The sequence below is a fragment of the Podarcis filfolensis genome (assembly GCF_964270895.1).
Source record: "Podarcis filfolensis genome assembly, chromosome: 16".
Classification (NCBI taxonomy): domain Eukaryota; kingdom Metazoa; phylum Chordata; class Lepidosauria; order Squamata; family Lacertidae; genus Podarcis; species Podarcis filfolensis.
Window position 1 is genome coordinate 11,163,111 of NC_139620.1, and position 22,209 is coordinate 11,185,319.

At 48.3% G+C, this 22,209-nt stretch overlaps 3 protein-coding genes and 1 long non-coding RNA gene across 5 annotated transcripts in view; 2 read left to right on the forward strand and 2 right to left on the reverse strand.

Annotated features, from left to right (window-relative positions):
• Positions 1–22,209, reverse strand: part of CSKMT (citrate synthase lysine methyltransferase) — a 51,818-nt gene that overhangs the window by 8,333 nt on the left and 21,276 nt on the right. The gene's annotated exons all lie outside the window — the stretch shown is intronic.
• Positions 3,035–8,256, reverse strand: LOC310751946. 2 transcript variants are annotated; one of them, XR_014542707.1, is made up of 2 exons: positions 6,833–8,256; positions 3,035–3,877 (listed from the first exon to the last, which is right to left on the reverse strand). It is a non-coding gene; the product is annotated as an uncharacterized lncRNA (long non-coding RNA). The 2 variants fall into 2 exon arrangements; XR_014542708.1 differs by having other exon boundaries at positions 5,004–8,256.
• LOC310751878 (uncharacterized protein C11orf98) lies at positions 8,354–13,033 on the forward strand. Its single transcript, XM_083591634.1, has 4 exons — positions 8,354–8,489; positions 9,706–9,830; positions 10,903–11,000; positions 12,132–13,033. The coding sequence occupies exons 1-4, from the start codon at positions 8,454–8,456 to the stop codon at positions 12,293–12,295; spliced, it is 423 nt and encodes a 140-aa protein (XP_083447760.1). The 5' UTR covers positions 8,354–8,453; the 3' UTR covers positions 12,296–13,033.
• Positions 13,921–21,411, forward strand: INTS5 (integrator complex subunit 5). The gene is made up of 3 exons (XM_083591053.1): positions 13,921–14,029; positions 15,295–15,721; positions 16,928–21,411. The coding sequence occupies exons 2-3, from the start codon at positions 15,534–15,536 to the stop codon at positions 19,734–19,736; spliced, it is 2,997 nt and encodes a 998-aa protein (XP_083447179.1). The 5' UTR covers positions 13,921–14,029; positions 15,295–15,533; the 3' UTR covers positions 19,737–21,411.

A 22,209-nucleotide genomic window follows, 5' to 3' on the forward strand; every position in this document is an offset into this window, starting at 1 on the left:
ATAAGCGTGAAGTGCTCCTGTGTTTTGGTTCTCAAAAAGCTTTGTACAGCATAAGGTTGGTAATAGTCAAAACACATTCCACACTCCAAGCAAGTTTTATCTACTTTTTTGCACCAGCAATATTCCCCCCAGAGGGAGGTGCACCGTTCCTGGAAGTACTGCAATACCAGGTCGATGCATGGAGGGGATGGAGCAAGCCCCTATTCCATCTCCCAATTCCAAAAATCCATTTAATATATAGTCCTCAAATAGAGGACATATCAGATATTAAACTGATAAGAACAGATACTACACTTGATCTTAGCCAAAAGGCCGAGAAGCGATACCAAAGTGAACAAAAATTAAGCGGGTCTCCTTTCCCGATGGCTTTTGAGGTGATGGTGGGTACATGGCGCCGCAAAGCTCTCACCGCCCCATCAGAATCAGCACCGTTTCCAATTCCACAAAATACACTCTGACAACATTTCTACCTGTTTTCCAACTCAGCACCCTCTAGATCGACAATTTAACCTCAAAACTAGATTATTTCGATTTTGTCAATTTCTCAGCATTCTGCCTGGTTACTCCGATGGCGATTGGTGCTAAATCTGCATAGACCCGCCCATTTACCCAGCAGGCACTGTGAAACTATTAATTCATTGCGTGCCGGCAGAGATTTCAAATCTTTCCCTTTGATAGTTTCCTGTTCTATTGAGAGCTTCTAGCTTGAAAAGCTGTAAAAGGAATTTCCAGCACTTAATAACTGCCGATAATCTATTTGGTGACACGTAGCCTTAGGAACAATTTATCGGTGCATCCAGATCCTTTTATGTTCACCAGATTTACTTGCTTTTACCCTTTCAACTTTGATTTCAGCGCGAAATGCACAAGTGTCCCGAATTATTAAGAACACCTTTTCATTTATATTTGCTTTCTTTAATTTAAAAATTGGAGATATATCCGCCTTCAAATTAACTCATTATGCTTCAAGCACAATTAAATAGCAAATATATTTGAGACAGGGTTGGAAGGATGTAGTTTGTGTGAGCCCATAAAAGCAATGGAAAGGCATGGTGGTGGTAAAATAGCTTAAGACTTAGTAGGTTTTTTATATAGAAGTTTATCGTTCTAGCCCAAAGCAATGACAAACCCACAGCAACAGTACCAATAAAATAAGACAGTACAGAGCTTACATCCCCAATATGAGCCAACATCCATGATTTGAGAGGACACCAATAAACTCAAATCCAGCCTTTCAGCTGGATTTATAGCTATTTTATCTAATGTTCTGTTTTTAATGTTCTGTTGAACCCCAGAGTGGCTGGGGAAACCCAGCCAGATGGGCAGGGTAGAAATAAATTATTATTATTATTATTATATTATTATTATTATTATTACTCCTCCTCCTTTCCCCCACTTTTCTTTCCTTTTTTGAAGCCAGTGCATAGGCAGCCACTCTGTGTGTGACAAAGCTATTGTCCTCACTCAAAAGAAACTAGACCATTTCTTCCACCTAACGTTAGCCACAAATACCAAGGCTGTCTGCCTAGGGGACAACACAGTGGTCATCAAAGACCGCAGTTGTGTTTATAAAGTGATGCCTAATTCAATAAAGACATTTCTAAAGGAAGCTGGTAAGAGTTTGGTCAGGTAACTAGCTCTAAAATGCTGTGTTCTCAAGAGTGGATACCAAGGCAAAAATCTGGTTAATAATAGTCTAAAACAGGGGTGGCCAACTCCCAAGAGACTGTGATCTACTCAGAGTTAAAAACTGGCAGTGATCTACCCCTTTTTGTGGGGTTCGTCAAAGTTGTTGAGCATTTTGTAGGAAAGCCCTGTTTTGGGGGGTTCAGGTCATAGTTGCTGAGTTTTTTTTAGGGAGGAGGGAAGTCCCGTTTTTTTGGGGTGCAGGGCAAAAATGTTGAGCTTCTTTTAGGGGAGCCAGTTGTTCAGCTTCTTTGCGGGGAGCCACTGATCTACCACGGACATCCAGTGATCTACTGGTAGATCTGTTGGACGTGCCTGGTCTAAAACATCTTGACAAGCGTTTTTCAAACTTGTTACCATACAATTCCATGTAGCACAGTGCAGGAAAACACTCAGTAGGCATAGTAGCAAATTAAAAAAACATATACTTTAGCTGAGTCCACTCTTGCCTTAACTGTTGGCCATCTGTATTCTGTGTGAATAAGAGCTGCTGTTACTTCTGATAGTAGAGTATTGCTAGTGGGGTGTGTGTGAAATATACTGCAGTTTCCAAAACTTTAATGGAGTTTGAATCAGTTTTCAACACCATACAGCATTTGGGTAAGCACTTTACTACCAAATATCTTGAGGGAAGGTTTAATCAGCTGCCCTCTCCCTTACTGTTGACAAAACTTCACATCAATGCCCCTATGGTTTTCTGTCCTTTGACTTGCACTGCCTCCATATGACCAAGAGAGTACAGTGGTACCTCTGGTTATGAACTTTATTTGCTCTGGAGGACCGTTCTTAACCTGAGGTACCGTTTTAGCTAATGGGGCCTCCCGCTGCCACGCGATTTCTATTCTCACCCTGAGGTAAGGTTCTTAACCCGAGGTACTACTTCTGTGTTAGCGGAGTCTGTAACCTGAAGTGTTTGTAACCAGAGCTACCACTGTACACCCAGGTATCTAAATGAGCAAGTTCGTTCTAGAGCCTGCTGCTAAAACACAATATCGTGATAGGTGCTGAATACCAGCTGGAGACCAAAGGTTGGGAAACACTTGATCATTGTGGTTGCCCTTCCAATCACTGGGCACTGCTCCCCCCGCCACCCAATGGTTTTCCATGTGACCTAGAACATGTCCTTGAAGGCTGATGCCTCTTCCTTGCCTGGAGCTAAGAGGAGTGTGCATAGAAACTGGCCTACTGTACAAACTTAACATGTGTATCAATTGCTCCAACCACTTTTGCCTGTGGCCGCGCCCCACCAATGGTTTGTGGCCCCTGGAAGGTTGCAGAAGGGAAATTGCCCTCGAGTTGGAAAAGGTTTCCCACCCTGTTTATAGTGCCACATTGAGAGTCCAGAGGGTAGTTTTCAGCCACATTTATTATAAACATAACACACATACATGCCCATCAGCAAATATTTAATGGAAGACAACAATGTAAGATAGCAAAAAAATTAAAGAGAAAAGTTTACAACAGAGACAGCCTAAAATGCTGAATTTAGCACAATTACAAGTCCTGGGTGAACTTTTAAGGCGGCCATACCTGCCACTTAAGAATACAGTGAGGGTGTCAGGCGAGCCACTAACAAGATAACCTATAATCTACAGCGCTAGCTGAAAGGCTAGTGGCAGCATCCCATCAAAGCCCAGTTTTGTGCATGAAAAATCAAGGAGTTCAACGTTAACACTTGAATTAGATTTGGGCTGCTGTGTAAAACCTATGCCAGGACAAAGCCAGCTACACAATTGTATTTATATCCAGCATCATTTGAACCCAGATTCCCAGGGGCCCTCAGCAGACTAGCTGCTGCCCCTACTGCCAATATCCACCTCCCTGTAACTGGACACCCCACCCCACTGGGTCTGTGCCTTTCTCTTTGTGGCAGCAGCCGCGCCACGCCCCTCTTCCCTCTCGTATTTTTGGCACCATCAGCATCGAGGGCTTCTCCGCCACTTCCAGGCTCTGAGAAACGGCATGGCAGGTCAAGCCAATTAGGGAACTAGGGACTCTTCTAATTCCTGGGGCCTATAGTCAGTGCCCAGTAGGGCTGCGTGCTGGCACCTCGCCTACTGAACCTCCTCTCCAGATTCTGGGGCTCAGCCTTTAAGACCCTTGGGCACCATTGCCCTCTTCTACAGTAGCCTTTAGCAGCTTGAATAGTCTTGCGCCTTCAGTTCCACATCTCTGCAAGTCTTAAAAAGCCCTGTGGAGAAAAAGGAGAAAATATGCTTAAGGGTTTCTGCCAACACACAAAACGGCCCCCTCTCTACAGGCTCTAGCTCAGGCATAGTAAACTCGGCCCTGCAGATGTTTTTTGGAACTACAATTCCCATCATCCCTGACCACTGGTCCTGTTAGCTAGGGATGATGGGAGTTGTAGTCCCAAAACGTCTGGAGGGCAGAGTTTGCCTATGCCTGCTCTAGCTGTTACAACCAGCCACAGGTGCCCCCCCCCCCATTTCCACCGGCTCTAACCAGGATGGCCAAAGGCCAGGGCTGAGAAGGGGTTGTAGTTGCCCCTCGTCTGAATGGGCACCATGTTGGAGATGGCTGTGGTAGAGCCTTGACAGGTATAGAGCTTGTACCTGATCCAACATGCCTTTTGTCCCAGTGCTTGAGGATAGAACCAGCAGACGGCAAAGCCGCTGGCACCGAAGACAGAACACTGGGTGGGCATTCCTGTACCTCCGGACATTACAGAGCCGGGCACTGGGAGACCCGGGCCTGCCAAGAAAAGGAGGAACTGGACTGAAGTGAACCCCCACCACCTTTGTAGCAGCTACACAGTTAAGCGGTAAGCAAAACCCCCTCTTTATAAGCCATAGGAAGAGATCAAGAGTAGCCAATGCGGCTTCGCAACTCCTATAATCTATGACAATATTGGCCTGGGGCCTGATGGGAGATGCAGTCCTAACAAATAGAAGAAACAGGTGGCTCTCCAGATCTTGCTGAACTACAACTCCCATAATCCCTAGTCACGCTTGCTGGTGCGGATGGGAGTTGAAGTTCAGCAAGATCTGGAGGGCCAGAGGCTCCCCATATCTTTATAGCTAGATGCACCCTGTGAAATGCTTGAAAGCAGTTTTCTCATAACGTGAAGTGTTAATAACAAGTAGGGTTGTCATATTTTGAAGAACAAAAAAGGGGGCACATTTGCAGACTTCTGCTTTTAACTATGGATCTCTATGACAGCTCTAATTTTAAATACCCCTATTATATGTAGGCTATAGAAGCTGTGATATATTGCTAGTAGCAATGCTCTTAACTTTCAACAACAAAATAATAACACAATTTATAACTCATGTATCGGTACAAATATAAACCAATACCTTTACGTCACTTTCAGATGCACTTTGTTCTTCTTTCTGACACTGTCTGGCCTAAACATATTTCTCTGTAGATCTGATCCTGTTTAACAACTGCTTATTGCTTAAGAGATAGGCATGAAATTCCTTGCAAGTAAAGTGTTTATAATTATATTGTACTAGCAATATACTTCGCAGTGATTCAAAGGGCAAGTTGCCTCTTTCTTTGCTCCACTGACACTGCATCAGAGAGAAGATGCGTTCCACATTCGCATTATGTGGTACAATAGCAAAAAAAAACTGTGCAATTTTCAGAAGTTCTGACTGGCACACGTTTTTGGAAGTCTCAAAGTACTTGGCCCACTTCTGATGCGCCTGTAGATTAATGAACTCATCATCACCTTTGTATCGATTTACAAACTTCCCGAGGTTGAAGAATTGATCAAAGCACTTCCCATAATCTATGGACACATGCCTGTCCAGGAGAAATTTCATGGAAGATTCTACCTTGTCCCACTCTAGTGACTCACTAAGAGACATCCACATGAAGCATGAAAACTCCTTCATGGGCTCCACCCATTTTTCCAGATATTCTATGCAGCTGTCGTATAAGCTATTTACTTCTGCACAGAATTTGTCACACTCCGCACTAAGACCATGCTTACGCTTTTCGGCTAGGAGGCTCTTAACTTTGAGACACATAAAGTTGTTGCTCTTGCGCTCAGTAAGCATGTTATGAACACAAAGCAGAACTTTCAGAACCTCTACAACTGAATTATTTTCCCTTTCGAGTTCTAAAATATTTGAGTGAAAGATGCTCATGAGAGACTGCAAGTGCAATAAATAAACCTCACTGAACTCATGTTCAAAAAAGTTTTTTAACACTGTTGGTGGTTTATTCTGCGAGAGGAAAAACGCCTTGACAGCTGGAAACAGGTGAATGAGTCTACTGATGCTTGGAAATAATGACAACCACCTTGTCTTGCTATGCGATAGCAGCTGTTTGTATTCAGTGTCCACAAATTCACAGTACTCCTTTAACTGCTCTGTTCGGACTCTATAGATATGAAAGTACTGGTATATCCTGAAAAGGATGCCCTCAACATCAACGTCCAACGTTTCTGCTGCCTGCTGTACACAGTTATTCAAAATGTGTGCTGGACATCCCACACCAATTAAAGTTTTGTTATCTAGCTCATTCTTCAACTTTGCAAACACATTTCTTCCTTCTGAATCCCATGGCATCCCTCCAAACATTGTGTTGCAGTTGTCACCTGTGAACGCTATGCATTTATTTAATAGTCCTTTACTATCAAGAGTTTCCTTCATGTATGATGAGATTGTATCTGCACTCTCATCGGGTTGGCTTTGCACTTCAATTATTTTGGACTGCAAACCACCACTTTTCCAGTCAAAATATTGAATAACTATCGGAAACACCTTTACCGAACCATGGTCACTCCAGCCAGTAGAAATTCCACAAAAATCTACTTCATTTTCTTCAACGCTTTTCAAAACATTTTCTAAACAATCAGGTGCCAAGACAGAATTTACAATTGCCTCCGTCTTGGTTTTTGCACTTGAAAATATCCTTGCAATATCATAATCTGGGAATGCGGTCTTCAGTGGGCCTGATGTGCACGCCATCATGTTATAATTGCTGTGGTGCTTAACAGTGTGAAAAGCAAAAGTTCCCTCTGCTGCGGTTACTTCATCTTCCAAATTGCTATCCGGTTTCACGAAAATGTCTGCTAAGAAAGAAGCTTCTCCCTGAATTGCTCTTTTGTGTTTTTCGGAGTCCACATGTGATTGCAGGTTGAGTCCTCCTTTACATGCCACAGAAACAAACGTACCTGGTTTACATATCATGCATTCACCTTCGAAATCATCTCTACCTCTTCTAAAACAGGTATACTTCTTCTGTAGCTTGACAGAAAATTTACATTTTCTTTTTGGCATTTTGACACGTAGACGCGCAACACCTACAAAAAACAGTTGTGAAATAAAGTTACTGAATACGATGCTACAGTATATGACCATTAACTTTCCCAAGAGCACCTAACAGAGGGACATGTAATTGTCCTTGTGGCATCTATGGTAAATGAAGCACATTCTGCAGCTTATGTTGAAAGCCCTGTAAAAAAAATAGAATGATCTTGACCCACACAGACGCGGGTTGCATTCGCTTCAGGATGCGAACGGGGCTCCGGAACGGATCCCGTTTGCATCCAGAGGTACCACTGTATTCTAATAGATTGAAAATCCACCCCCATTTCCCTCCCACCCCACAGGCCTCCTTCCTTCCCGCAGCCCAGTTTTAGAGGAAGGGTGGGGGAACTCACAACTGTAAAAAAAACACAACACAAATCCTTGGTGGTCTATTGCAAGCCGCCTAGAGATCCACCGGCGGCAGGAAAAATCCGAAACCAGTTAGATCAATTATTCCAAACGGACAGAAGTAAATTTATACAATGTTTGAAAGATTACGGTAAGCAGTTAACATCACTAGCAGGGTTGACTTAAGACTTGCAATGAGAACCCTTCTCCCTTTTTATTTTAAGTAAAACTTGAATATCTTTTCGTAATGAGTGAAATTAGAACTGGAAAATGTATAAAAGGAAATGATATAAAGGTTGACTTTGAAAGCCATGAGGCGGGAGGGTAGGAAGTCGACGGGCTCTGAAGAGCCAGAAAGATAAAGTGGACAATAATGTTGACTGTATATCACTAAATGAAAAACGAATAAAAATTATGTATACACGTATATAGAGAGATCCACCGGCGGACCCCCGACCCGCTCATTAAACAACTTTCCCCGGTGCTTGTTTACCCAGGAGGAGGAGACCGGAAGGCTCGATGGCTGAATTCCGTCGGGGCTTATGATCCCTGCTATGGCGCGCAGGACGAGCCGAGAAGCAAGCGGGAGACACGAGAGGCAGCGCGGGGGAAGCGAGGATGGACAACATGGAGGCGCGTTAAGGCGCACAGTCCTCCAGAACCGCCACGTGGCTCCCCTGCACCTGCCCTATATAGGCTCCCCCAGCCTAGCAAATAGGAAATAGGATCAGGCCACCTGCACAAAGCCGACCGAAATGCCCCTGCGGATCCCATTTGAACCCCAGCCTCTGTAGGCCAACGAAACCCAGGCAGCCTCCCTTCCTCCCTCCTTGCTACTCACCTCCCTTGCAGAAAAGAAAGAGGGCTCCTCCGCCTCCTCAATTTATATTTCAGCCTGGAGCTCTCGGGCGCCACCTCGTGGTCATTTTTTAAAAGTAGTACAGAAGGAGGGGGAAATAGTGAGGAGCCGATCCACAACTCCTGCTCTGATTGGCTGTTTCAAAGAATCGGGGGCGTGGCCTTGAGGAGGGGGCGGTCCTTCTAGCGGAGGTTCTCGCTATGCGTCTCCTACCCGGAAGTTAAACTACACAGGGCAGTATGAGGAAGTAGGCGAGAAGGGCGTCACGTGGGTGAAGCATGGGAGCCACTGGAAAAATCAACCGGCCCCGGACGGTAATTGAGTTTTTCTCTCCCCTCCCTCATCTTGTTCCGGGCTTTTGTTTTGTTCCGTTTCATGGCTCTTATTTTTGATGTTTTTCCCAATGGGGCTAATAATGTCTGGCATTAGTCTAGAGGAGGGAGCCCGCGGCCTCTCCGATGTTGTTGGACGCCACCTCCCGTCAGCACCAGCTAGTATGGCTAGCGATTGGCGATTGTGGGAGTTATAGTTCAGCGGGGGTTTGGAGGGCCACAGGCTCCCCTATCTCTGCTTTGTTTGTTTATCACAATCGCATCCCATTAAATTTATTATTATTATTATTATTTTACTCCAAGGAGCTTAAGGTGCTTATACGTGATTCCTTTCCTCACAACCACCCTGTGAGGTAGATTAGGCTGAGAGACTGACTGGCCCCAGTGAGTTTCATGGCAGAGTAGGGGTTTGAACCCTGGTCTTCCAGGCCCTCCCTTTAAAAAAGCAGCATATGAAATGGGAAGAGTCGTAAGGTGGTAGACTGAGCTGTATTTGGTGGGTGATGTCTTTTTTGAAAGCTTGCCTAGTTTCAGATTTCCTGCCTTTTGAAAACTAATGCACAGGGAAGATAAACTGAAGGCCATCCTTCTTCCTTGTGTGCTAGCTTTTTACTTGTGAGGATGGCTGTTGAAGCTGAGCTTTTAAAAATACAGTGGTACCTCAGGTTACATACGCTTCAGGTTACACACTCCGCTAAGCCAGAAATAGTGTTTCAGGTTAAGAACTTTGCTTCAGGATGAGAACAGAAATTGTGCTCCGGCAGCGTGGTGGCAGCAGGAGGCCCCATTAGCTAAAGTGGTGCTTCAGGTTAAGAACAGTTTCAGGTTAAGTATGGACCTCCGGAACGAATTAAGTACTTAACCCGAGGTACCACTGTACCCTCAATCGTCAGTCTCAAGTACTGTAGTATTATCTATTGGAATTCTCCCCTTTTGTTCTGCTGTCCTGTGTGGATCTAACATTGAATTGTGGTCATAGGTTGGTGTGGATGTCCTGTTCTTGAATGCTTCTCTGGTAAGAAAAAAACACTCTGCTTGTAGGACTAAATACATTAAAAACAGTTCAAAACAGAAACAGCGTACACCTGAAATTGGACCGCCAACTAAAGATCAGGCAAATTCATGGAGGCCAAGTGGCTACTAAGATGTTGTTGAGATGGTGACTTGTTTGTCTCAGAGTGGCTTCTCTCTATTTTAGGAGCTACAGAAAAACCTTTTCAAAAGGCGCCGCGTCCTTAGCAAGCAGAAGAGGAAGAAGCACCGGATTGTAGGTGCTGTGGTGGATGAGGGGCTCATCACCATTCATCACCTAAAGAAACGTTGGTGAGTTATGCTTTGCCTTGGAAGCTCTGGGAGAGTTCACCCACTGAGAAACCAAAGAAGAAATCAGTGTGTGGTCATTAGGATAATTTGGAGGAAGGCAGTGCCCAGTCCTGCTCCTAGCCTTGAGATGGGCATGGGGACTAGAATCTAGAGAAGTGGGGAGAGTGTGAGCTGGATTGCTTGGCTTTTTTCTGTCATACTTGCAAGAAAATTGGAAAGGATTCCCTTTCCCGCCCTGATCTGGCACAGTGATCCATGCAACGGTCACCTCCAGGCTTGACTACTGTAATTCGCTCTGCCCTTGAAACTGTCCCAGATACTCCAGCGGGTGCAGGATGCTGCAGCGAGGCTCCTCACGGGGTCCCTGCCATGGGAGCATATTCACCCAGTGCTTTTCCAGCTGCACCGGCTCCCGGTGGAGTACAGGGTCAGATTTAAGGTGCTGGTTTTGACCTTTAAAGCCCTTCACGGCCTAGGACCCTCGTACCTACGGGACCATCTCTCCCGGTATGCCCCACGGAGAGCCTCAAGGTCCATAAATAGCAACATCCTAGAGGTCCCGGGCCCTAAGGAAGTTAGATTAGCTTCAACCAGAGCCAGGGCCTTTTCAACACTGGCTCCGGCCTGGTGGAACACTCTGCCTCGTGAGACCAGGGCCCTGCGGGATCTGATTTCTTTCCGCAGGGCCTGTAAGACATAGTTGTTCCACCTGGCCTTTGGCTTGGAGCCAATTTGATTCCCTCCCCCTCTTGCTTTTTTTCTTTTCCTTTCTCCTCCTGTGATGAGGCTGCATTTTAATATTTTAATGTTTCAGTATTTTAATGTTGTATTTTAATCTTGTTTTTAAGTTGTATTCATTCAACTTGTTTTTATTATTGCTTGTTAGTCGCCCTGAGCCCGGCCTTGGCTGGGGAGGGCGGGGTATAAATAAAAATTATATTATTATTATTTGGCTGGGGGTCACATGTGTGCCGTGCATTTTAAAGCACATTGCAATCCAGCAATGCATGGTTTAAAAACTGAAACTTATCCTCTTTGCGCATCACCACCTCCCTGCCATTTCCCTCTCCAGTTCTAGCTCCCGAGCGAACATTACCCTCTCTGGGAAAAAGAAAAGGAAACTGCTGAAGCAAATCCGCCATTCCACAAAGGAGAAGACAGAAATGCAGGGTAAGCATTTTCTAGGGCTGGTCCTTCAGTTCTCCCCCATCTCCTATTCTGGTCCGTTAAGCAGGGAAGCCTTAAATCAGTATTTTAAATACTGAAACGCTTAGGGGCCATGGACCATTTTATGCATTCAGCAGATGTAATGGGTGGGACTTTTCTTGGATTTTGCCACTTTAGGTTCTGGAAGGGGTGCTTGCATATTTGAATGACCCTGTCCCTGTATAGTAGAAAAAGATTAAGCTGAGTACACTTTCTGGGCATGCTGGTTTTCTGCATGCAGGAATTATTATGTTTTGTTTCCAGGGGGTGAGGATAAGGCAGATGGGAGCCCCACTTACACTCTGAAGTGGTGCTATCAAAGAAGAGCTTTAGTCAGGATTTGGTTTTGTGGGATGTGTAAAATTGGTTCTCTGCTACAGCCTGATTAGTTATGAATATATGAAGCCTCCTTTTAACAGGGATCTCATTGCCCCCCAACTCCAATCAGTTCTAGATATCATGGCCCAAAACATCAGGGGTGATGGGAGTTGGAGACTAGCAACATCCAGAGTGCCACAGACTTTGCACCCCAGTCCCTGACACATGTGCCAGCCAATCTGGGATTACATATGAAAGGCTCTGACAGAGGTGCAAAATAGGAATGGGGCTCCAATCCCCATCAGCCCCAACAAGTATGGTCAACAGTCATGGGTGATTGGAGTGGCAGTCCAGTAACAACTAGAAGGCCACAGTTCCTCCACTCCTACCTTTGTTGATCCAGAAAGCAGGCAATGTTGCTGCTCAAATGGGGACTGCTCGGAGGTGTACCTTGTTCTCACAGATGTACTTAGCTTTTAGTGTTGCAGTTCCAGCCCTCTGGATATAAATGATTGGTTGAAATCTGGTGGGTGCTTGATGTCATGTTTTTTGGGTACCCATTGAAGACATGTTTTGTTCAAGAACACTTCCCTTGATAGGTGTTACAGTCATGTATGAAAATTGATTGTCTGCTTATGGATAGTTTTATTGTTTTTAGAAATTACAGCTTTTAGAAGCTGGGGTTTGTGTTTTATCCCATTTTTAAATTGCTTTAATGGCAGTTGCTGTACCACTGAGCTACTGTTTTAAAGTTCCTTTTCTCTCTCCTTACTGCAGTTGACCTTTCTCCAGGTCCGAATAAAAATGCCCAGAGTGGCAAGCGGCAGAAGAAGAAGAAGAATGGCGGGGAAACATCTGGCCCAGATGTAGAGATGGCAGAAGTGGCAGAAGTGGAGCCTGCAGCAGAACCAGGGAGCTCAGACCTTCCTTTGCAGTCTTAAAGCTCAGTCTCTTCACTCTCTTTCGTTGCCTGCTGGCAGAACTCTGGGGTTAGCGGCAAAGGCCGTGGCTGCAAAACCAGGAAAGTCAAAAGGATTGGGCTTGGGAGCTCTTTAACCCCATGGACTTTGATGTGGCTAGATTTCCGTTAAAAACACACATAGTCTTGAGAGGTTTGCTGGACAGGCTGCAACTGTCTAGTTCCTTTGGCTCTCCAAATATTGCTGAACTACAGCTCCCATCATCCCCTGGCCTTTGGCCATCTAGATGGGGGCTGATGGGAGTTGAGGTCCAACAACTTCTAGAGGAGCCCAAATTCCCCATCCCTAAACTAAAAGTAAGGGTGAGGAACATTTTTCTCTCTCTGAGGATTGCATGTTGATGTTGGGTGGGGTGTCAAAACAAAAGCTAGTTGGTGAAATGCATACCATGGGTACTGTGCACACATGCAGACTTTCACTCTTCTTCTGTCATCCCCCCCCCCCCCCAGATATGGGGCTTGTTGAGGGTAAAGCATTTTGGGGAGTGTGTTCACTTAATGGAGACTGCAGCTGAGGAGGGACATTTTCTGCTCAAAGATCTCTCACCCTCTAGTGCAATAACTGTAAAGGCTGGAAAGTAGTCTTCATTTGGCACCAATATAGAAGGCTTTTCCCCCAAGCCTAATTTTAGGGTACAATTCGATTTTTGGCAGATGTTCCAGGGTTGAAATATTGTCCCAATAAAATAGCAGAAAACCAGTTCTGTGTCCTGGCTTCTAATTTCTTCCTTGCTCTTTGTGTGTTTATAGTGGTGGTGGGGAACAACATGTTTCTGGGTTATTGGAAGGAGGTGTCCTGGATGAAAAATAAAGGAAATCTGAAATCTATAATTTACTATACAGTTGTTTAGAAAAAGGGACGTGGGTGGCGCTGTGGGTTAAACCACAGAGCCTAGGACTTGCTGATCAGAAGGTCAGCGGTTCGAATCCCTGCGACGGGGTGAGCTCCCGTTGCTCGGTCCTTGCTCCTGCCAACCTAGCAGTTCAAAAGCACAACAAGGTGCAAGTAGATAAATAGGTACCGCTCCGGTGGGAAGGTAAACAGCGTTTCCATGCGCTGCTCTGGTTCGCCAGAAGCGGCTTCGTCATGCTGGCCACATGACCCGGAAGCTGCACGCTGGCTCCCTCGGCCAATAAAGTGAGATGAGCACCGCAACCCCAGAGTCGGCCACGACTGGACCTAATGGCCAGGGGTCCCTTAACCTTTTTAAGGTGTTAATAAAAGGGCATCTCCCTACCCCATAGATGGAGGCAATTCGAGGACCAGTTGGGTGTAAGGAGATGTTTAGTTTAGTTTACCTTAGTTTAGAAAAGGAGGGAGTGTAGCAACTGTTTACCAAATTGGGAGCTGCTTATGTGAATTGATTGCCACCAGCCCAAGTGCTGGCGCTTAGTTGACATATCAATAGAATGGAACCCCCTCAAATCACGGGAGTAAGTCCCTGTGAACTTGTACTGTGTGTCAAATAAAAAAACAACTCCAAAGGGGTCTTGCGGCACCTGAAAGGTTAACAGGGTAATGAATAATGCAACAGCGAGTGGGAGGGACCCGCGGCTGAGCTGCCGGCCGGGCGATTCGAGAAGCGATGGGGCGGGCTAATGCCGCGGGATCCAATCAGAAGCCTAGGTGGTGATAGCGCTCTGCGAGACGGGGGAGTCAAGCGGGATCCAAGATGGCGGCGGTAGCCGCGGAGAGGTGAGAGCGAGGCTCACTTGCGGGGTGGCGGCTATGCGGGGAGGGCTGTTTTCAGAATGGCTTCCCTCCCTCCCCACCGAAGACCACCAACTCTTCATTCCTCCTGAATGACCCTTCAACTTCCGGGGCTTCCCTTCAGCCCCCGCTCCCTTCCCACAGTCGCCTTATTCCCGCCCTCCAACCCCACATGGTCTCCCCGCCCCCATTGTGCTTCCACGTCGCTTCTGGAATTGACCTCCTTGCCGCAGGGCGCCCCGCAGGTGTGCGTGCTGCTCCTTGCCCCGCATCGCCAGCCCCTGCTCACCCACCCAGCCCATGGTCCCCGAATCCCTTGCAGGACCCCTTTCCATTCCTGCACCCCCCATAAGCCCCTTCTAAGGCTTGCAGACCCCTTACGATGCAGCCACCTGCCTGCACGCCTGTCTACCTGTGCTGTGCGCACACGATGCATTTAAAACACCCTGTGCAAAGAATCCTGGGAATTAATTTATCCTGTCAGGGATCTACATTTCCCAGCGCCCTTAACTAACTGCACTTCCCTGGATTCTTAGAATCACAGAATTGTAGAGTTGGAAGGGACCCTGACAGTCATCTAGTTCCACTCCTTGCAATTCAATTGGTCATGTAGTCCAACCTCCCCCCACAGTTCTTTGGGGAGAGCTGTGTACTCTAAATGTATAGTGTGGATGTGATCCATCTGTGCAATTATTTTTTATTATGAGACAGATAATCTAATATCTCATTTGACGAGCACTGGCGGGCAGCAAGGAAATGTTACCATCAAGAAAGATGCATTAGTGGGCGGTAGGTATAAAAAGGTTGACTACCCCGGTCTAAAAGAAGTCATAATGACACCTTTCAGATTACAGGCCCAAAGCCAGGATGAAAAGTTGCCCCCACAACTTTTGATTTGCAGAATTACTTTTAAGTAGTGTAAGTCAACGAGATGTATATTCCTACCCCATTTGTTTTCCCGTTTTTAGCTTGTAAGGCCCTTGAGGTCAGGGATCTGTTTTGTTACTCTGCCGCCTGCTTCTTTTCCTTCCTGCTCAATTGATTACTGTACTTGGTCTTTTGTTTTCCCTTGTATTTGTACAGAAATCTGAAAGGACTGGTATAAACCAGGGGTGGGGTGGAGAGTGAGAACGTGTCATGCACTTTCATGATGATGATGATGATTAATGAGAATACTAAAAACAGATCATGCTATTAAAAAAACCTGTTGGGCTTCTAAGGTGCAACAAATTTCCTTCTTTTTTTAACAGGCGGCGCATACATCTCAGTTTTGGCAACTGTCCTGTAAAAGAAGCGAAAAACCATTCTGACTGGCAATTGGCAAGTCAAGGCAACTGAGGAACGCTCCTCCGGCTAAAGCAAAGAGTGACACAGTGCTTGCCTTCCATGGGTGCCAAGCTTTATAACGGAAAGTGGAACGCTAATCTGAAAGGACGGCAGGCCTGCACGGAACTATTTTCCAAGGGGGCCCTTTCTGTGCGCTGTTTGTATGCTTCCCTCAACGCCGCTCAACCGCGCGCAGGCGCAGAAGGGAAATAGGGGGGACAAAGGGACTGGTTCTTCTGCAGCTTTTCTCCCCTTGGGCGGTATGTCTGCTCTGTGTGATCCCCCAGGGGTGGCAGGGCATCCGGGGTCCACCCCCAGCCCCAAACCAGCAGCTGCTTCTCCATCGCTCAGGTACTGATTCTCTTACCTCTTCTCTCTCCTCCCTGCCACCTGTAAGGGACTAGGACATCCCCTTTACGCTGGCACCACCCAGTCCCCTCAACTTTGAACAGAGGGTGTGTTGATGGTCACTTGCTCTGGTGGCTCTGGAAAGGAATAATTACGCTTGCGACATTTTACAGAGGTCCCTGCCTCGAAGGGCTTGCAGTCTAAAATCCAAAGAGAAGTGGTAGCAGGGAGGGTTAACACAGGGAAAGCATATGTACCATTTATGTGCATTTTGGGTGAACTTGCTGGTACTATTGTGCACAGCAACGGGGGATGAACTAGATGACCCTTGGGATCCTTTCCAACTCTGCAAGTATATAAGGCTTGTTGGGAAATTGAGAAGTGACAGATGCAACAGGGTGCCTTGGGATGGGAAATAGGACTGGAGGCAGAGCATCTGCTTTAGCGCAGAAAGTACCAGGTTCCGTATCCAGTAGCATCTCCAGGCAGGGCTGGGAATAACTGCCTGAAGCCCTGGGAGCTACTGCCAGTCAGTGTAAACAGTACTGAGCTAGATGGAGAAAGGATCTGACTTGGTATAAGGGAGCTTCCTATGTTAACATGCTGGATCAGACTCAGGGCTAATAAATACAGAATAATTTTTGAAAGGAAGCTCTCACCACTGGACAACTTTCCCCTAACCTGGTCATGTTTTTCTTGTGAAAAGACACATGCATAAAGTTCAGATATTTAGCAAATCACATTTTAAAGCAAATTTTAAAAATCATTAACACCAGCCATTGTTCTTAAAGTGGACTGGAGCTTATGAATTAAACAGAACACTTTTTCAAGCTGGATGGGGGGAGCGGGATTTGAAAAGGGAGAGAAAGGCCTCTGTGGGAACACATGGTGATTAACCTAGTTTCTGTTGTGAGATGGTAATAAAGTAAGCCAGGCATAGGCAAACTCGGCCCTCCAGATGCTTTGGGACTACAACTCCCATGATCCCTAGCTAACAGGACCAGTGGTCAGGGATGATGGGAATTGTAGTCTCAAAACATCTGGAGAACTGAGTTTGCCTATGCCTGGAGTAAGCCCTTGCAAGCAAATTAAGGCCCCACTTGCACTACACATTTAAAGCAGTATCATACCACTTTAAAACAGTCTTGTTTAGGAACGTTGACCGAGGATTGATGCTATGTTTCCTTCTTTTTCCTTCGCCCCCTATAGTTCGCAAGAGCTGGCCCAGGAAATCAAGGCCTTCCTTAGTGGTATAGACCCTTTGCACGGCAACAAACTCACCCTGAAGGAGCATGCCCGATGCGCCATCCTACTGCTGCGCAGTCTGCCGCCTGCTCGCAGCGCCGTCCTGGACCACCTCCGGGGTGTCTTTGATGAGTATGTGTGCACCTACTTGCTGGACCTGGAGAGCAGCGAAGGTGGGCTGGGCTCCATCCGCTCCCAGGGTCCCAACCTGGACGACGTGGTGCAAGAGATCCAGGCCGTGCTGTCCGAGTTCGTCCGCATGAACCCCAAGGCATGGGCAGGCTTGGTCTCTGCCTGGTCCATCGATCTGATGGGACAGCTGAGCAGCAAGTATGCTGGCCGGCATGGTGTGCCCCACGCCAGCAGCCTCAACGAGCTGCTGCAGCTGTGGATGTCCTGCAAGGCGACTCGGACGCTGATGGAGATCTACACGCAGTGCCTCTCCTCCATGATCAGCACCTGCCCGGACGCTTGCGTGGATGCCCTGCTGGACACCTCGGTCCAGCACTCTCCGCATTTCGACTGGGTGGTAGCCCACATCGGCTCGTCCTTCCCCAACACGATCATCAACCGCGTGCTCTCCTGCGGGCTGAAGGACTTCTGCATGCACGGCACAGCTTCGGCTGACCTCCTCCTCTTCCCTAGCGCCACAACGGCAGATAAGAGGGTCCCCAAGATCGCCTCGGTGGTGGGCATCCTGGGCCACTTGGCCTCCCGCCACTCCGAGAGCATCAAGCAGGAGCTGCTAAGGATGTTCCATGGGAGCCTGGGCCCCACGCGGGACCAGCAGCAGAAGGCCACCGTGCCCTTCTTGCTCCAGCTGGCCGTCATGTCTCCCACTCTGCTGGGCACCATCTCGGCCGAGCTGGTGGACTCCCTCAAGCCAGGCGTGCTCAACCAGCTGCACCAGCACTTCGCCTCGCTCCCTCGGGAGGATCTGGAGAACATGGTCAGCATCGTGGTGCACCTCATCTGCCAGACGTCGGGAGGAGCTTACCGCACCCTGCAGTTCCTCATCAACACAGCCATGCCGGCTTCTGTCATCACCACCCCGGGCCTGGCCGTCCACGACAGCGTGCGGGAAGCTTGCGACCGTGTCATCCAGCTGCTGCTGCTCAACCTCCAGAAACTGGTGTACAACCGGGGCTCGGCCAGCTTGGCGGAGGCCCCTCCGCGGCCGGTGCCTTTCCTGGACGAGCTGAAGGGCCACGTGCGGGAGCTGTGCGTGGAGACGCTGCGGCTGGAGAGGAAGCGGTTCCTCTGGCAGCACCAGCTGCTGGTCCTCCTCTCCGTCTACTGCACCCCCAGCTGTGCCAGCGAGGCCCTCTTCTTTTTGCTGACGCTGGCCAAGAGCCAGGAGGAGCTCAGCCTGGCCACTCAGCTCTACGCCGTGCTCAGCTCTTGCATGAGCGACCTGCTGCCGGCCACCGTGAAGAAGTGCGTGTGCCAGATCCATGCTGGCGGCCTCTCAGAGCAGCACATGGCTCAGCTCTTCCAGAACCTGGCCTTGATCATGCAGAGGGAGAGCGAGGGCCCCGCCTCCATGGGCCACCAGCTGGGTGAGGCTGTTGCGGCGCACCTCTATGACTTTGGACAGCTCCTGCTGCACTGCAACCCGGAGGTGGCCCAGGTGGCAGCCTTGCTGCTCTCCGTCTGCCCCATGCCAAAGGCCATCCGGCCGGCTCACCTCCTTTTCCTCATCCGCTCGGCCGTCCACCACTTCTTCCTGGTGCTGCGCTGCAAGTGCCCCACGGGCATCAGCTACGGAAGCCGCCTCCTCTGCTGCCTCAGCGGGGCTTCGCCCACCGCTGGCAAGGCCATACTTCAGTACCTGGTGGAGGGGGCCCTGCACCCAGGGAACGCCGAGCTCTTTGGTGGGCTGCCCGAGCCTCCTGCAGTCGGGAACGACCCAGCCGCCCTGGAAGGCACCAAGGTCTCCCTGCTGGATATCAACCGACGATTTATGGCCGCAGTGAACTTCTCGGGGAGTGTGTGGTCTGTGTTCCATGCCGGCGTGATTGGGAGGGGCCTGAAGCCGCCCCACGCCCCCTACCAACGAGAGCCGGAGGAGGTCTCCCACAACGTCCAGACCTTCCTGGGGTTGCTGCTGCGGTGCTGCGGAGCTGAGCGCTGCAGCCCGGAGCCCTCCCAGCACGCTGCCGTCAGCCCCGAGGCAGCGAAGACGGTGGCGGTGGTGCTGGTGGAGACCGTCTGCCCTGACATCACCAACAGCGAGTTGGCGTGGCCTCCGGAGGAGCACACCCGCAACACAGTGGAGCGGGACATCCAGATCGGGAGGGCTTTCCGCGACAACCCCCTGCTCTTCCAACTGCTTAGCCTGGTGGCGGCGGGGAGGCCGGCCCTCTGTTACTGCTCAGTGCTTCTCCGCGGCCTCCTGGCGACTCTGATGGCGCACTGGGAGGCTTCGCGGGAGAACGACACCACCAGCTCCCCCTGGCACCTGCAGGCCTCCTGCGCCCTGGTGGCCTGCATGGGCGAGGGCCACCTGCTCCCGCCCGTGCTCAGCAACATGCATGAGATTTTTGACCAGCTGGCACCCTTTGAGGTCCACCTCTTGCTCCTCAGCGTCTGGGACTACATGCGCGACAACAGCCCGCTGCCACAGAAGTTCACCTTCAACGCTAGCACAGGGCTCTTCTTCCGGGACTTCAGCAGAGACACCGACATTGGCAAATACCTTTGCGTTCTGCACAGCGTCCTGCATAAAAACATTGACCGGCTGGGGCTGCTCTCAGGGCGCTTCCAGATCTAGCACCCCTTTCGGTGTTTTTGCCCCGTGGGATTGGTCGGCCTGCCTGCCACTGTCAGGGGAGGGAACATCCTGCCTTCCTGCCTTTTTAAAACCCTGCTTTTGATTGTAAGCAAAGGGAAAACTGTCATATGACTTGTCCAGGTGTGCAGCAGTTGGGGGTTGTCATGAGAAAGAAGGAACGGAATGTCCTTCTTTCCCAGGCCTCGTCTCTATCCTCAGCTTCAAGGCAATGCCACGCCAGCTGGTGTTGGCAGCTTAGTTTGCAGAAGGACCTACAAAGTGTGAGCTGAAAATGCAGTTGTAAGTCATGAGATGTTGCTTCAAAAGCACAACATGCAGCAAGTAGAGAAGTTGTCAGGATGACCTGGCACTTGAGAGGGTCAGAGGCCTCGGTTAAAGCCAGACAGTACCAGTATGGACACAGTCTTGTGTACTCTGCTGTGTGCCATGTGATATGGCTGTCAGTGTCAGTTGACATAGCCATATCCAGGTAGCCTGAGGGGAGAATGCCTGAAGCTTTTGCATTTCTCTATCTTGTTTTTCCAGATCTGTTAGCTCACTTCCTATGGTCATATATGGCTGGTTTTTCAATGTCTTGCTATGATCTGGAAATCTGTTAAGAATCCCACGGAGGTTACAATCACTGAGCAGGTACACATTCCTAAATGCACAAGAATGGGGAGGGGGCAAGGAGGGAAGATTGGTGAATAAATTCTGGTGCAAACTGCCCCTCCCTGCAAACAAACCCAAACCCATTTCCCCGTAATAAAGGACAAATAGATTAAGCAATAATCACTTACTGGGCTGCTCAGTTGGTGAGTGGGTATAAGAATGTGCAAATATTTCTAGTTACACAGAGCTGGTGAAATGTCGCCCTCCTGAAGAGCTCTGCATAACTTGGAAGACTTTCATGTTTCTGGGTTATGCAGAGCTCTTCTGTGGGCCCAAAATGCAAATGCTTCAACACGAGGAGGGCCCAGTCGGTACTGCCTTGCTTGACGTGAGAGTGTTTCCCCCAGACTGCTTCACTAAAGTAAGGATTTGGGCAGGTGAAGTCATTTGCCTGTTTGGCTGCTTCTTAGAGTGGCTCTGAGCTGGGCATTGATTGCCCCCTGCTACAATTCCTGGTGATGGGGGTTTGCCACATGGCGTTTTAGCCAGCTAAGTCCTATTCATTGAAACTTTGATTTCAGTGGGCCTTCTCTGAGTAGCACTTGGATACAACACTTTGCCATAAACAGATGTGGCCAGCTTATCCTACAAAACTTGAGGGCTCTTCTCCAGAAGGTTTCTGATGCTGTTGTGCGGGAACAACTGACCATAGTGCCAGAACTTACCTAAACTTATCCGTGCATACTTGAGCACTGATCTATATAGCCAGTCCAAAGAGAGATGTCCCCCTCTTGGTACCAGAGCTCCGCTTGTGTGTGACAAGAGTCCTGCTTGACCTCCTTGTGCCTAAATGCCGTCTGGGCAATTGCTACTTTCCTTTTCAGGGACGATTCAAGTGCTAGAAAGAGGTCGTGTGTAGCACGGGGTTCTTGCTGTCAGTCATTTTCAGCAGGGCTGGAGGGTTGCTGGCCTTTCTGCTTTTGCATCATCACAGCCCAGTTGGGTGGTTTTTGTGGGAGGTGATGGATTAAACTGTTTTCTAAATAATAAAGTGAAGAAGGAACTTCTGCCCCTTTGCTTTTTTCAGTTAGAGACAGAGGGTTAAGAGAGTTTCCATCTGGATGGCGAAATAAGCAGTTGCAACAATGTGATTGAGCAAATTTCAATTTCTTTTTTAAAAAAGGAAAAGGAACTTAGATGACTCTGCAGCTGGCTTGGCATACAAAGAGCAGCTCACACAGCACTGGCACTTTGTCCAGAAACAGTGTTCCTGCAAATTCTTTGTCATTTGCAAAAAAATAATCATAATAATTAAATGGCAAATTCTAGCCAACGAAAGAACACCAGCGGCCTTCCACCTGGGGTTGCTCAGGGGTTTAGGAAGCCAAAGAAGATCAGTGCAATTTTGTGACCTGCGGTTAGAATCAGTGCTGTTTCAAAACATCTTGATTTTAAAAACCTGTCCAAACACAGACAAAAACTTGTTGCTTGATCTCGGGAATCATTGTGCAAAATTTGGTTATGGTATTTTAAGAGGTGTTCAAAATGCAGAGCGAGCTAGCAGTAAATCACACTCTGCAAGTTGGAGTTAACTCTTTATTAGCAAAAACACAATCTGCACAGGAGTGTCAGGCCTAATGAGCGACTCATCTCCAGTAGATCTTGCCTCCATGAAACAGTTGCTGAGACTAAAGGTCCCCGCCTCCCCACAGCTGCTTACGTCCCCTCCTCCCCAGGGGTTTTCCCAAGCAATCAGCGATGGCAACTACATGTCACCAATCCTTTCTCCACCCTTTTCATGTGTCTTCTGGTTCTGGGAGGCAGGGAGGAGAGCTTGTCGCAGCAGGAGTGGAGACACCCT

Coding starts and splice junctions, on each gene's coding strand:
- LOC310751878 (XM_083591634.1), top strand. CDS start 8,454: ATGGGAGCCACTGGAAAAATCAACCGGCCCCGGACG. Junction 8,490..9,705: donor AAATCAACCGGCCCCGGACG/GTAATTGAGTTT, acceptor TCTCTATTTTAG/GAGCTACAGAAAAACCTTTT. Junction 9,831..10,902: donor CATCACCTAAAGAAACGTTG/GTGAGTTATGCT, acceptor TTCCCTCTCCAG/TTCTAGCTCCCGAGCGAACA.
- INTS5 (XM_083591053.1), top strand. CDS start 15,534: ATGCTTCCCTCAACGCCGCTCAACCGCGCGCAGGCGCAGAAGGGAAAT. Junction 15,722..16,927: donor GCTGCTTCTCCATCGCTCAG/GTACTGATTCTC, acceptor CGCCCCCTATAG/TTCGCAAGAGCTGGCCCAGG.